This window comes from Galeopterus variegatus, unplaced genomic scaffold (assembly GCF_000696425.1).
Source record: "Galeopterus variegatus unplaced genomic scaffold, G_variegatus-3.0.2 Scaffold115, whole genome shotgun sequence".
Lineage (NCBI taxonomy): Eukaryota > Metazoa > Chordata > Mammalia > Dermoptera > Cynocephalidae > Galeopterus > Galeopterus variegatus.
In genome coordinates this window covers 522,396-536,029 of record NW_007726226.1, presented here as the reverse complement: position 1 = coordinate 536,029, position 13,634 = coordinate 522,396, and the positions used below count along the sequence as shown (strand labels likewise).

The 13,634-nt window shown below is 37.6% G+C and overlaps 1 protein-coding gene across 4 annotated transcripts; it reads left to right on the top strand.

Moving 5' to 3' along the window:
- Positions 1-5,957: 5,957 nt before the first annotated feature.
- On the top strand, positions 5,958-13,328 carry PTTG1 (pituitary tumor-transforming 1). 4 transcript variants are annotated; one of them, XM_008587052.1, is made up of 6 exons: positions 5,958-6,065; positions 6,510-6,629; positions 6,956-7,140; positions 8,817-8,910; positions 12,321-12,479; positions 13,180-13,328. In XM_008587052.1, the coding sequence occupies exons 2-6, from the start codon at positions 6,521-6,523 to the stop codon at positions 13,257-13,259; spliced, it is 627 nt and encodes a 208-aa protein (XP_008585274.1). In that variant the 5' UTR covers positions 5,958-6,065; positions 6,510-6,520; the 3' UTR covers positions 13,260-13,328. The 4 variants fall into 4 exon arrangements, with proteins under 4 accessions (XP_008585274.1, XP_008585287.1, XP_008585283.1 ...); XM_008587065.1 differs by having other exon boundaries at positions 6,065-6,136; positions 6,959-7,140; XM_008587061.1 differs by lacking the exon at positions 5,958-6,065 and adding an exon at positions 6,206-6,353.
- Positions 13,329-13,634: the final 306 nt, after the last annotated feature.

Sequence of the window (13,634 nt, the reverse complement as noted above, 5' to 3'; positions counted from 1 at the left end):
AAAAACAAAAAAAAAAAAAAAAAAAAAAGAAAAGAAAAGAAAAGAAAAGAAAGAAAAAAGGATAGGAAAAAAAAAAAGGAAAAAAGATAAAAATAAAAAATAAAAAAAATAAAAAATAAAAAGAAGTAAAAAATATAAAATTATTTAGGTTCTTGTTTTAATAAGAACATTTACTATGTGCATCAGTCTATTTTCTGTTGCTTATAACAGAATAACTGAAACTGGGTAATTTACAAAGACATGAAATTTATTTCTTACGATAAAAAAAAAATAAAAAATAAAAAGAAGTAAAAAATATAAAATTATTTAGGTTCTTGTTTTAATAAGAACATTTACTATGTGCATCAGTCTATTTTCGGTTGCTTATAACAGAATAACTGAAACTGGGTAATTTACAAAGACATGAAATTTATTTCTTACAGTTTAGGAGGCTGGAAAGTCCAAAGTCCAGGGAACACATCTGGTAATGGCCTTCTTCTAGGTAGTGACTTTCTAGAGCAACACAGGGTGTCACACTATGTAATCCTATTATCAAATCAAGAGGTTAGAGGTCAGATTTTTTTCAGACTAGTGAGGAAGTAGTATAGGTGGAAAAATTCATCTCCCCTCATACCTGGACCAGTGTTGAAGTTAGTTTTGTTCAGCTTAGTCTCCCCCAACCCCCCAGAAGATTCAGTGTTTCAGTCTGTAGAAGATAAAGTAGATACCTATTTTATCCTTTTAAAGTAATTACTTATGGTCCATATATTGAGGCCTAATATAAACCATTAATAATTTTATGTAATACCAATATTGCAATCTAATGCCCAGTCCACAAGACTCACGCTTTAGTGTGCATTAGATTTACCTGGCCCCTTTTCAAACAGAGATGCCTGGCCCATTCCCCAATCCCAAACTACAAAATCAGAGTCTGGAGGAGAGGGTGACCCATGTGTCTGTATTTGAACAAGTTCTACAGCTGATTCTTTTTTTTCCCTACAACAGCTGATTCTGATGCACATCAAAGTTAGAAACTATTGTCCTACTCAGTTCCTTAAAAGGCCCATTTCTGTCTTTTCTTTTTTCAAAAAAGGCCCATTTCTAAACAAAATTAATTTTTATCCTATTTATTTCAATTTGAAGATTAACAGAAATCTAGGGGAATTTTTTTTTAAAAGAAGGCAGTTGGTAAAGCAAAAAGATTGAAAACACATTAACCCAAATAAAGCAAGGGAATAATATGAATCTTATTCTTACAAAACCTGTATCTAAGATCTAAGTTAAAATATATTGTTCTGGGCTGAATTGTTTTCCTTCAAAATTCATATGTTGAAGCCTTAACATCCAGCACGTCGGAATGTGACTGTATTTGGAGATAGGGTCCTTAAAAAGTTAAAATGAGGCTAAGGTGGGCACCAACCCAGTCTGACTGGTGTCCTTATAAGAAATATAGATTAGGAGATGTAAAGAGACACCAGTGATGCATGCACAGAGGAAGGACCATGTGAGGTCACAGTGAGCAGTGGCCATCTGCAAGCCGATGAGAGAGGCCTCGGAAGAAACCAAACCTGCTGACACCTTGATACTGAACTTCTAGCCTCCATAACTGTGAGAAAATAAATTTCTGTTGTTTCGGTCACTCAGTCTGTGGTATTTTGTTAAGACAGCCCTAGCAGGCTAAGACATCTCCTATCCGACCTTCTACAATTATAGCCCCATGTACAGCTTCACCCTATTATGAATCTTATTCCTAAAATACTTGCGCTAACTTTGCNTTTTTTTTAAAAGAAGGCAGTTGGTAAAGCAAAAAGATTGAAAACACATTAACCCAAATAAAGCAAGGGAATAATATGAATCTTATTCTTACAAAACCTGTATCTACGATCTAAGTTAAAATATATTGTTCTGGGCTGAATTGTTTTCCTTCAAAATTCATATGTTGAAGCCTTAACATCCAGCACGTCGGAATGTGACTGTATTTGGAGATAGGGTCCTTAAAAAGTTAAAATGAGGCTAAGGTGGGCACCAACCCAGTCTGACTGGTTTCCTTATAAGAAATATAGATTAGGAGATGTAAAGAGACACCAGTGATGCATGCACAGAGGAAAGACCATGTGAGGTCACAGTGAGCAGTGGCCATCTGCAAGCTGATGAGAGAGGCCTCGGAAGAAACCAAACCTGCTGACACCTTGATACTGAACTTCTAGCCTCCATAACTGTGAGAAAATAAATTTCTGTTGTTTCGGTCACTCAGTCTGTGGCATTTTGTTAAGACAGCCCTAGCAGGCTAAGACATCTCCTATCCGACCTTCTACAATTATAGCCCCATGTACAGCTTCACCCTATTATGAATCTTATTCCTAAAATACTTGCGCTAACTTTGCAATCAAAAAGGCAATAAAGCTATTTTTCTCTGAAAAAAATATTCTTTGTATTCTTGATAATATGGTTTTTCCTTACCTAATTTCTATAGAATTGAGATTTTTGGTTCTCCTCTTTTTTTTGTTAAGTTTATGCTGTTTCCTACTAAGGAAGAAATAATTTGGGCCAAGATACAGATGCCTAATACCCAAGTGTAACAATCCATACCTTTAATTTTAATAAAAAATAAAACTCCTTTATTTTACTTGAGAAAAATTCTCCCGTTAGTTGTACCTCCCTTTTCACCCCATTGAAAGGTTAGTGACTCACAATATTTGTGCAGATGCCATGGGTGCCCCAGGCCACCTTCCTGTGTGACACCGAACCAGGATGAGTTCTTGCTCAACTCACTACTGCCACTGACACTAAATAAAAATTCAAAGGGCAAAATGAGAAAAAGATTTTCTTTCTGTTTTCCAAAAAACACTGGCAAAGTTCATTCCAGTATTAATTTGCCTTATCAATTTCTTTTCTTTTCTTTTTTAAGTAGTCTTTTATTTTTATTTTACAGGAAAATCAAGCAGAAAGTACAGAGAGTTCCCACACCCCTGTCCCTCCATATGCACAGCCTCCCCCACTATCAGCATTCCACACCACAGTGGTACATTTGTTACAACTGATGAACCTACATCTACATATAGTCTCCCAAAGTCCATAGTTTACAGTAAGGTTCAAGCATTGTACATTCTATCGTTTTGGACAAATATTTAATGATATGTATCTACCATTAAAGTATCGTACAGAATAGTTTCACTGCCCTAAAAATTCTATTATGTTCTGCCTTTTCATCCCTTCCTCCCCCCTAATTCCTGGCAACCACTGACCTTTTTACTCTTTATTGTTTTGCCTTTTCTAGACTATCATATATTTGGATTCATACTATATATATAGCCTTTCCTGATTGGCTTTAGTTAGAAATATACATTGAAGATCCTCCATGTCTTTTCATGGCTTGATAGAACATTTCGTTTTTCTTTTTTTTTTTTTATTTCATTTTGTAGATATACAATGTGGTTGATTATAGTGGCCCATCACCGAAACCCCCCTCCCTCCTCCCTCTCCCCCTTCCCACCCAACAGTGTCCTTTCTGTTTGCTTGTTGTATCAACTTCAAGGAGTTGTAGTTGTTAACTCTTCTTCCCCCCCCTCCCGGATTTTGTGTGTATGTGTGTGAATTTATTTATTTATTTTTATCTCCCACCAATAAGTGAGAACATGTGGTATTTCTCTTTCTGTGCCTGACTTGTTTCACTTAATATAATTCTCTCAAGGTCCATCCACGTTGTTGCAAATGGCAGTATTTCATTCTTTTTTATAGCTGAGTCATAGAACATTTCTTTTAGTGCTGAATAATATCCTATTGTCTGGACATACCACAGTTTTATCCATTTACTTACTGTAGGATACTTGGTTACTTCCAACTTTTGTCAAGTATTAATAAGGCTGCTATAAACACCCATGTGCATTTTGTGTGGACATAAGTTTTCCACTCAACCCATTTGGGTAACTATAAAGAAGCATAATGGCTGGATCATATGGTAAGAGTATGTTTAGTTTTGTTAAGAAACTGCCAAACTGTCTTCCAGAGTAGGTGTACCATTTTGCATTCCACCAGCAGTGAATTCCTGCTGTTCCACATCCACATCAGCATTTAGTGTTGTCAGTGTTTTGAGTTTTGGCCATTCTAATAAGTGTGTAGTGACATCTCATTGCAGTTTTAATTTGCAGTTCTTTAATGATATATGATATTGAGCATCTTTTCATATGCTTATTTGCCATCTGTATATCTGCTTTGGTTAAGTGCCTATTCAGGTCTTCTGCCCATTTTTTAATAGAGTTTTTTTTTTTTTTTTTTCGAATTTTGTATTTCAGAATATATTTTTGAATTTGTGTATTTTAGATAACAAAACTTCATCAAATATGTCTTTTGCAGATATTTTCTTCCAGGCTGTCTCATTTTCTCATTCTCTTTACCTTTTTTTATTAAAATTTTTTTGTTTGAAATTTAAATTTTTGAATGGTAATTCAAAATTAGATATACAGGTACATTAGATGTACATGGTAAAAAAATGAAATCAAACAGCACAAAATAGTACACTGTGAAAAATAAATTTCTTTGTACCCCCATCCTGCACTTCCTATGTTCTGCTCTCCAGGGGCAACCATTATTACAATTTCATTTCTGGAGATGTTTTATGCATATACAAGTGTGAACTCAGGTTGGCAGGATGATAGTTTTCCTTAGATAAGTAATACTAGCTAACATTATTAAGGGCTTACTACATGCTAGGCAATATCATAAAACACTTTTATAGGTTCTGTCATTTAATCCTCACAAGAATACTACAAGATGGTTCTATCATTATCTCCATTTTACTGGAGAGGAAACTGAGGTTCAGATGTTAAGAGACTTGCTGTGAGATTACGCACTTCCATCTCTGTCTCCCCTAAAGTCAAGTCCCACCAGTGACCCTCATCTAATCTGTTTCTAGAGCCAAGGAATGTCATTGACCTTTTGCTTTTTCCCCTTTCCTATGTTGTTAGTTAAAAGCTCTAGTCTCCACTTCTCTTGGGACGTTCCTTTTTCTTTTGATTCTGAAGAACCTCCTTGGAGGTCAGGAGAACTGTCTAGGAAGACAGAATTGTCTATGCAGAGATCCTGCAGTTAAAAAGAGTTTAGAGGTTTTGAGGAAGTGAAGAAAGCCCATGTTTTTGGAACAAGGGGAAAAGTGTCACAGAGTGAGATTGGAGGGAGAAGCAGGAGAAATATTGGGTTATGCAGGATTTTGTAGGCCATGTTAAATTTTGCTATTCTAAGTGGGAAAGAAAGCCTTGTTGAGGCTGTACCACCTACCACTCATGCAATAGCGTCCCTGTGGCTCTGTACTTTTGATGAATTTGCAGAATCTTGACATTATTTTACAAACTGGATGTTCAGCAGGAGAGAATTGATGAAATAAATCATGGCACATACTCCTACCTCCCACTATCATGTAGCCTTCTAAATGTTCTCAGAAATATACAAAACTACGGACATAGGAATATGGTCATAAGATTATATTAAATGTTGGAGCAAGCTAAGGACTTGTGTTACTAAGTAAATTTAGTTATACATACATAGGAGACAGGCTGAAGGGAAACACACCAATACTCATACATTAACTGTAGTTATTTCAATAGGAGTGATTGGGCTTTCAGGTGATCTCCATTCTTTCCTTCAAACCTGCCAAATTCTACAATATTTAAAAATAAGAAGAAATAAATAGAAACATAATAAATATAAAATAAATAGAATTAAAAGTGAACATACAAATATTAAATAGAAATAAATGTTTCTACAGTATTTATTTTGAATCCTTATACCGTGCCATTTAAATAAAAAGACCTCAGAGCAATAAAACATAGTTATTGGGCCAGTGCCTCAGTCCATGCAGTTCAATACTACGGAGAGCAAAAAAAAAAAAAGCCTGTCAGGTTTTTTCAATATTACGTGATCCTGGTTTTTTTCTTCCCAGGTAACAAGCCTCAGACTCCCGGAGAAATAGCTTTCTGGGCGGAGCCCTGACAGCTTAGCTTCCTCCCATTGGTTCTTCCTGGAGACTCCGCCCTTCTGTCCCCGCCTCCTGGGCGGACGAGCCAATTGGGTCGCGAGTTGTGGTTTAAACTGTGAGTCTGCGGAGTCCGCTCGCTGCGGAGCGCTGGTTGGGTCTGGCTGTTGAGAGCAACGCGAGTGAGCGGTAGGGTCGCGCGTTTGGTTAGGCGGGGAAGGAGGCGGTTTGGGCTCGGGCTCTCCCGGGGCGTCCACAGCCTCGAGCCGGGTGGACCTGCAGCCTCAGTCTGCCTTCTGGACCCACGACGCTTCTCTTCTGGTGGGGGCCGGCCCCAAACCCCTTGCTGCTCAGGTCCTTTGAGCCTATGCAGAGACTCAGGCCTGAAGACTTAAGACTGGATTAGGTGCTTGTTGGCTCAAAAACGGGCTTCTCCCTCTGCTTAGCTCTTGTTTCTGTGTGGGCTTCCCCAGGTTAGAAAGTTTGTACTGTTTCTATACCTTAGCCTCTCTTGCCTTCCCTAATCCTCAGTATCTATCTACTATGTGTTTCTCCCTCCTAGAGTAATCCAGAATGGCTACTCTGATCTTTGTTGATAAGGAAAACGGAGAACCAGGCACCCGCGTGGCTCCTAAGGATGGGCTGAAGCTGGGGTCTGGGCTGAAGCTGGGGTCTGGGCCTTGTAAGTATAACAGTGCTACAATCAGATACACAGGGATTGTGAATGAATTGGGAAGGTGGCCTGCAGCCGGGCGAGGTGTTTACTGTACTTCGGAGTCAATTGGAGTCAAGTTTGTTATCGGTCCCTTATCATGTTCAATATCTTAATGAGATAATTAAGAGAGTACTGAACTTCAGTGCTATTAGAAATATCATGGCTGTGCCACTGCCAAAAATGTGGGTTGGGTTTGGGGATGAAAATTAGGTCAAGTTTATATACACAATCAGCATACAACTTGCACAGGTGTTTACTGTCTGAATATTCTTATGATAAAACTTTTTCTTCAGCAGTCAAAGCCTTAGATGGGAAATCTCAGGTTTCAACGCCACGTGTTGGCAAAATGTTCGATGCTCCACCAGCCTTACCTAAAACTGCTAGAAAGGCTTTGGGAACTGTCAACAGAGCTACAGAAAAGTCGGTAAAGACTAATCGACCACTCAAACTAAAACAGCCAACCGTCTCTGCCAAAAACGTAAGTGTTGACTATAAAGACGCTGTTTAAACACTTCAGCACTCTTGTCTTTTAAAATGACGATTGGCATCCTACCTGGCTTTCTTTCCTCTGAATAGAAGGGGAATATAGGGCAGCAAACAATAGCAGAGGAGAAACATATTGTCCTTGGACTTTTCTGTACCTCGCGGTTGGAAGTCTCAGATGCAGCGAATGCATATTTTTGCCTCACCTGTTCTTAACTGATGCCTTAAAACAGATTGATTGGTGCTATCTACTTTCAGACAGGTAAAGTACTAAGAGAAGAGAGTACCATGCAAGAAAGAGGTCAGTTGCTGTTATAATAACTCAGGTGCTGTCATCCTTTTTCCTGCTTCCCAGAGTAAGCACTAGATTGTTAGATGACAATTTGCTACCGTGTTGATCCTTGTGTGAGTGTGGGTTGTGAGGTGCAGGTCAATGTATCCCAAACCGAGAGGATTTTGTTGTGAAAGATGAATTTAGCATGTGGATTAACACTTTATTTGAATTAGGGCCGGCCTGTGGCTCACTTGGGAGAGCGTGGTGCTGACAACACCAAGTCAAGGGTTAAGATCCCGTTACCGGTCATTTTTTTTTTTTTTTTTTTTTAAAAACACTATTTGAATAATCATTTTGTTTAATGTGTATTAGGAAACAAAAACGAGTACTTTATATCAAACCTGTAGCTTAAATGTCGTGCAACTTAGGTCTCTTTAAAAAGGTGAGTTGAAGGGCCAGCCTGTGGCTCACTCAGGAGAGTGTGGTGCTGATAACACCAAGGCCACGGGTTCGGATCCCTATATAGGGATGGCCGGTTAGTTCATCGGGAGAGCGTGGTGCTGGCAACACCAAGTCAAGGGTTACGATCCCCTTACTGGTCATCTTTAAAAAAAAAAAAAAAAAAAAAAAAAAAAAAAAAAAAAAAAAAAAAAAAAAAAAAAAAAAAAAAAAAAAAAAAAAAACAGTGAGTTGACTTGAAAAATGTTTGGTACAGGTATTGCAAAGACTCGGCAAAAATAACGAGAATGTTACACAGCACTGAAGTGTCGGAAACCCTGCAATAGGGATTTCCTCTAGGTATTCACATGTGAGGTAAGAAAAATCAAGAATATGCAGGCTTCCATTTTGGCCTAAGACTGTAGTAGACTGTCTACCTGCCAGACTAGGGAATTATCCATGGTGTTCTTCTAAAGCCCTTGACTGTCTTTTGCTACCTCTTACTCAATGTGTGTATTTGGGGAACACAAGCTTGTTTTTAATATTAACCAAGCAAATCATTAAGGTAGCATTGATAGAAAATCACACTTCTGTAAACCTAAAATGGCTTCTAGAATTAGCTACTATTCTGGGTGATTTCTCCTCTGTTAGGTTGAATAATTGAGTTGATTAGGCCTGAATTAACTCTGCATTCTTGATAACTTATGCTGACAGGTGCTAATACTTAAATTTCAGATTTTTTGAGCCATGCTACTAGAATTGTATTTGAGTAATATTTGAATTATACTTGGGTATAATCATGAGAACTAAGGATTATGGCTTCTTAGAAGGCAGCATGAAATTGACAAATTTTAAAACAAGGTGAAGCAGTCCTATGTTTGGAAGAGTCCCTATAATCTATTGTACTAATCAACTGGCAAGGCTTCCACACTCACTAATCCATATTTTCTTGGTTCTAGATGACTGAGAAGACTTTTAAAGCAAAAAGCTCTGTTCCTGCCTCAGATGACACCTATCCAGAAATCGAAAAATTCTTTCCCTTCAATCCTCTAGGTAGTATTTTTTGGTATTGCAAAAGATGCTATTGGCCTTTAGGTTTTCTTATAACTCAACTCAGCTGTAACTTGATGTAAATATGATATATGATACAGAACTATAAAGAGACTGTATGAATTGGGGTTGCTTTGAACAAATATCCTTGTTGGTGGAATTATTTGCAAGGTATCATCTTAGGTCAGGAGGGGGAAATAGGAGCATAGATGTGGAGGATATTGTTCCTGTCCTCAAAAGCTTAGCACCTAGGGGGATGTAAGATGTGTTCACTAACATTGAACAGTCTCAATGTGGACAGTCTCTCTAGCAAGGCTTTTAGAAATATGGAGCTCATGTCAAGTTGAGCAATGCCTAAGAGTGCTTTTGTAAGGTTATGTATTTCTTTGGTTAGAAAATGTGTTTTTAAAAATTTTAATTCCTTCAACCTGCTACATGTATCTGAAATATTTTCTGTTGTAGAACCAGCTTTTCAAACTTTAAATCTACTCAAACATTTGAGGGGAGGCTATTGTGTGTCAGGCACTATTAGGCTTTGGATGCAGTGCTTAGCAAGACAGGCCCTGCCCTGAGGGAGCCCATAGTTCGGAGGGAGAGTCAAACACTGACCAAATCATCTCACTATGAAAGTGAGCAAGAAGGAGCTTGTAGATGACAGTGTGTGCAAAGATGCTGAGGTAGGAAAAGGGACCGAAGTGGATCTGGGAAATGAGTGAAGGAAGACACAGGTGAAGAGTCAGGGTAGTTCAGGCAGGGCCTTACAGATTTTTGAGCCATTTTTTTTTCCCTTTTAGCCAAAGGACATTTAGTCATTCTTACACTAATATATAATTAGATTGTTCTGGCTTTTATATGTTAAAAACAAGTCTGCAGTTAGTATTCTTGAAATTGCATTGTTAGTTTGTGAGTACATGGTGGGGGTAAACTTTAAGAAGGATTGCTGAATCAAAGAGTGTGTGATTAAGTTTTGATAAAATGTGGTGCATCCATGCTAGTGGTTACCATTCAGCCATCAAGGAAAATGAGGTAGATTTATATCTATTGACCAGAAGGAGGACCACAGTATGCTGTGTTAGAGGAAAGAGATATTGCCAAGTGGCCCTCCAAAATAAGAGGGTACTTCACAAAGTTCAAGGAAGATCTGCATTATCTTTTAATTCTATTTTTCCACAAATTTTTTAAGTACACGTGTATTTGATTATTGGCCATCTGTAGTTTTTCTTAACTTCCTGTTTGTGTTTCTGTTTTCTGATTATGTGACTTTCTTACTTTTTTTTTTTAAAAGAGCTCTTTGTAGATAAGATTAACCCTGTTATATTGCAGACTTCTTTCCTTGGGGTCTTTTGTCTGTTCATGGTTTTCTTTACAATTCAGTGGTTTTAAATTAAGTCCTCGCGTGTCATTCAGTTCCTTTGACTTCTGGGTTTTAGGAGGCTTGAAAAAGAGCAGACTAATTCCTCAATACTTAGGCTTCATAGAACTTTACACCTAAGGACGAAGATGAGGAGAACCATGATTTTCTAATCTTTTTGAGAAAACACTCAACCTCTTTGAAGAGAGAAACGTAATGTTTAAATTTACTTTTGTTATTGTCAAGAAAAGTCAGTTTTTTAAAATAATTCTTAAGTAGTAAGGCACTTGGATTTTAAGAAGGAATGTTACCTAAAACAGTGATTCTCAATTTTTTTGGTTTCAGGACCCTTGTACACTCCTAGAAATTACTGAAGACCCCAAAGCACTTTTGCTGTGTGTTCTATTTCCTGTATTAGAAATTTATATATACTTCATTAAACAATCCATTACATTAATGTAAATAACTTTTTTCTTCAATAAAATAACTTCCAAAACAGAAAAAAAAAATAGTAAGAAGAATGGTGTCATTTATATTTTAGAAAATTTGCGTAATTTGTTTTTTTTTTCCTTTTTGTCTTTTTTACTGACCGGCAGCGGGATCGCAACCCTCGGTATTGCGCCCGCACCGCGCTCAGCCAGTGAGCGGGAACCGGTCTCCACATGGGATCCGAACCCTCGGTGGGAGCACCGCCGCGCTCCCAAGCGGCGCACTCTCCAGTGCGCCACTGGGCCGGCAAAATTTGCGTAATTTGGCTTAATATAAGACAATCGGATTTTCATCGAATTCTGTAGTCAATCTGTTGTGTCTGTTTTGGTTAAAGTATATGAAAAAAATCTGTCCTCATGCAGATATGTAGTTAGGAAAGGAGGGGCTGGCCGGGTAGTGCACTTGTTTAGAGCATGGTGCTGAAAACATTAGGTTCAAAAGTTTGCATCCCCATGCCAGCCACCCATTAAGAAAAAAATAAAATAGGAAAGGGAAGAGCATTTTAATAGTCTTTTCAGATAAGTGTGGATAAGTATTCTTTGATACTTCACTAAAACCCAAGTGGCTGTTTCTGAACGTATAATTACAATGTGGAATCTGAAACTTTGTCAGTGAGATATGTTCTGATAGTAAAATCCATTGGTCTATTTTGCACTTGGAATGTGTCTTTTACCTTGTCATTTATCACACATTGGTCATTTAAAAATCTTGGTTCACTGAGATATGTAGATAGGCAAATGTTGAAATGTTTTATTATGCAATATCAAAATCACATTAATATGACATTCATTAATATGACTTTTCAAAAGAAAAGTCTAAGTATCTCAAAGGAAAAGTCCTTAAGTATAAGCTAATGCTTGCAAGTTAAAAGTTTTTTAAACTAGTGCCAAGCTAATGATTACAGATCAGTTTTCCAAAATCCCAGTTTTTTTCTTGACATTTTGAATTTCTGTCATTGTCAACAAAGACTGTTGGGTTTCCTTGAAGCGATAATCTTTTCGTTCCTTTGGGAAAATGTGTGACAAATACCCAAGTCTGAGTGACCATAGTTTCTTACAGTTGTTCTCTCAAGCAAAAATGCTATTCTAGGAAAAAAGTCTTCTAGCTTACAACTCAAATTATTGCACAAATCCTTTTTCTTTGAGATGACCGTCATATTTTAGTGTGCAACAGAAGTGCTTTATGGCATACTTCTCATTTTATCACACAGAATATTAAAAAGACATCTCAAGGGTTAAGAACTAGTAAAATTAATACTTTTTACTGCATATGGTAAAGTGACATTAAGTGAAACTGTCTTTTTTTTTCCCGACTACAAGTGAATAGTTATGAAGAATGTAATGACTAATGTAGTTTATTGCAGCTGCCTTGGTTTGTGCTAAGGCACCAGCAATTTTAACCACCACTGCCTTTGTTTTGTCATTGCAAATGTCAGCGTAGAAGGAACAGGTATTAATATTATCATGAAAATAGTTTTGACCTCATGGGCCTTGTGAAAGGGTCTCAGCCCTCCAGGCTCTGCCGATCACACTGAGAACTGCTGCCCTGACAAAACACATTCTCTCTGTGACAGATTTTGAAAGTTTTGATCTGCCCGAAGAGCACCAGATTGCACACCTCCCCTTGAATGGAGTGCCTCTCATGATCCTTGATGAGGACAGAGAACTTGAAAAGCTGTTTCAGCTGGGCCCCCCTTCACCTGTGAAGATGGCCCCTCGGCCATGGGAGTCTAGTAAGTGAACAAGAGCCCTTCTAGAAGGGCTGCAGATGATTTGTCTCATAACACCTCCATTACCTTGGGGACAGGTTTGTGCAGAAGGTCAGCCTTTGAGTAATTTCTGTCCTTCAAACTATAGGGATAAAGTTTCAGAATAATGAAAACTATTCTCGATTAGTGTTGCATCTTAGTCCCAAATGCCATGGTAAAGTTAAGTTATTCTTGAATCTGGACAGTCTTAAGTACCGCAAAAAGAGATTAAATTTAACATATAGCTACTTAGGCTGTGAGTTGAAGTGTATAATAAACTTGTTTGGGATGAGATGTCCAAGTTATGTCCAAAGCTAATATAGGATCAAGAAACTGTGTTTTAGCACAGAATGACTGTAATTCCTCTGCAGAAGGTTTGAGTGAAGGTTTAGTTTGAACTGGTGGCCAAAAGCCATCATTTAGTATGTTTTCTGTTTGTTCTGATGGGATAACTTGTGCTATCTTATGCTATATTAGTGAGACTGTTAGCTCTTAACTTTCATCTCTAAGAGCAATAAAGGTCTATTCTGGGGCCATAGCAATATTCCAAGAAATGTGTGTGAGAGGGTAAGAGTAGGGATTCATTAGACAGGGAAAAACATGAATTTATTAAAAGTGACAGCTGTGTTGACGTGGACAATGACTTGGATTTGCAGAAATCTAATAAGAAATTCCTGTTTTCTAGATCTGTTGCAGTCTCCTTCAAGCATTCTGTCGAGCCTGGATGTTGAATTGCCACCTGTTTGCTATGACATAGATACTTAAATTCCTTAGTACTTTATAGTTTGTGTGTGTTTGTATTAATAAAGCATTTCTTTGAGACTCTTCCTAATACTTTCGTTGGTATTTCTTGGAATTTACTTAAAACAGTATGAAAACTAACAAGTGTTTCACAGACAAGGTACTTTATAGTTTGTGTGTGTTTGTATTAATAAAGCATTTCTTTGAGACTCTTCCTAATACTTTTGTTGGTATTTCTTGGAATTTACTTAAAACAGTATGAAAACTAACAAGTGTTTCACAGACAAGAATTTATAATCTGACAGTAGAAATTTGTCGGATTATAAAAATTTACCTTAAATCCCTTTGGTTTGTTTTAACAGCTTATTTTAGAAGCTGCCACTCTTTTCTCTGCCCCTC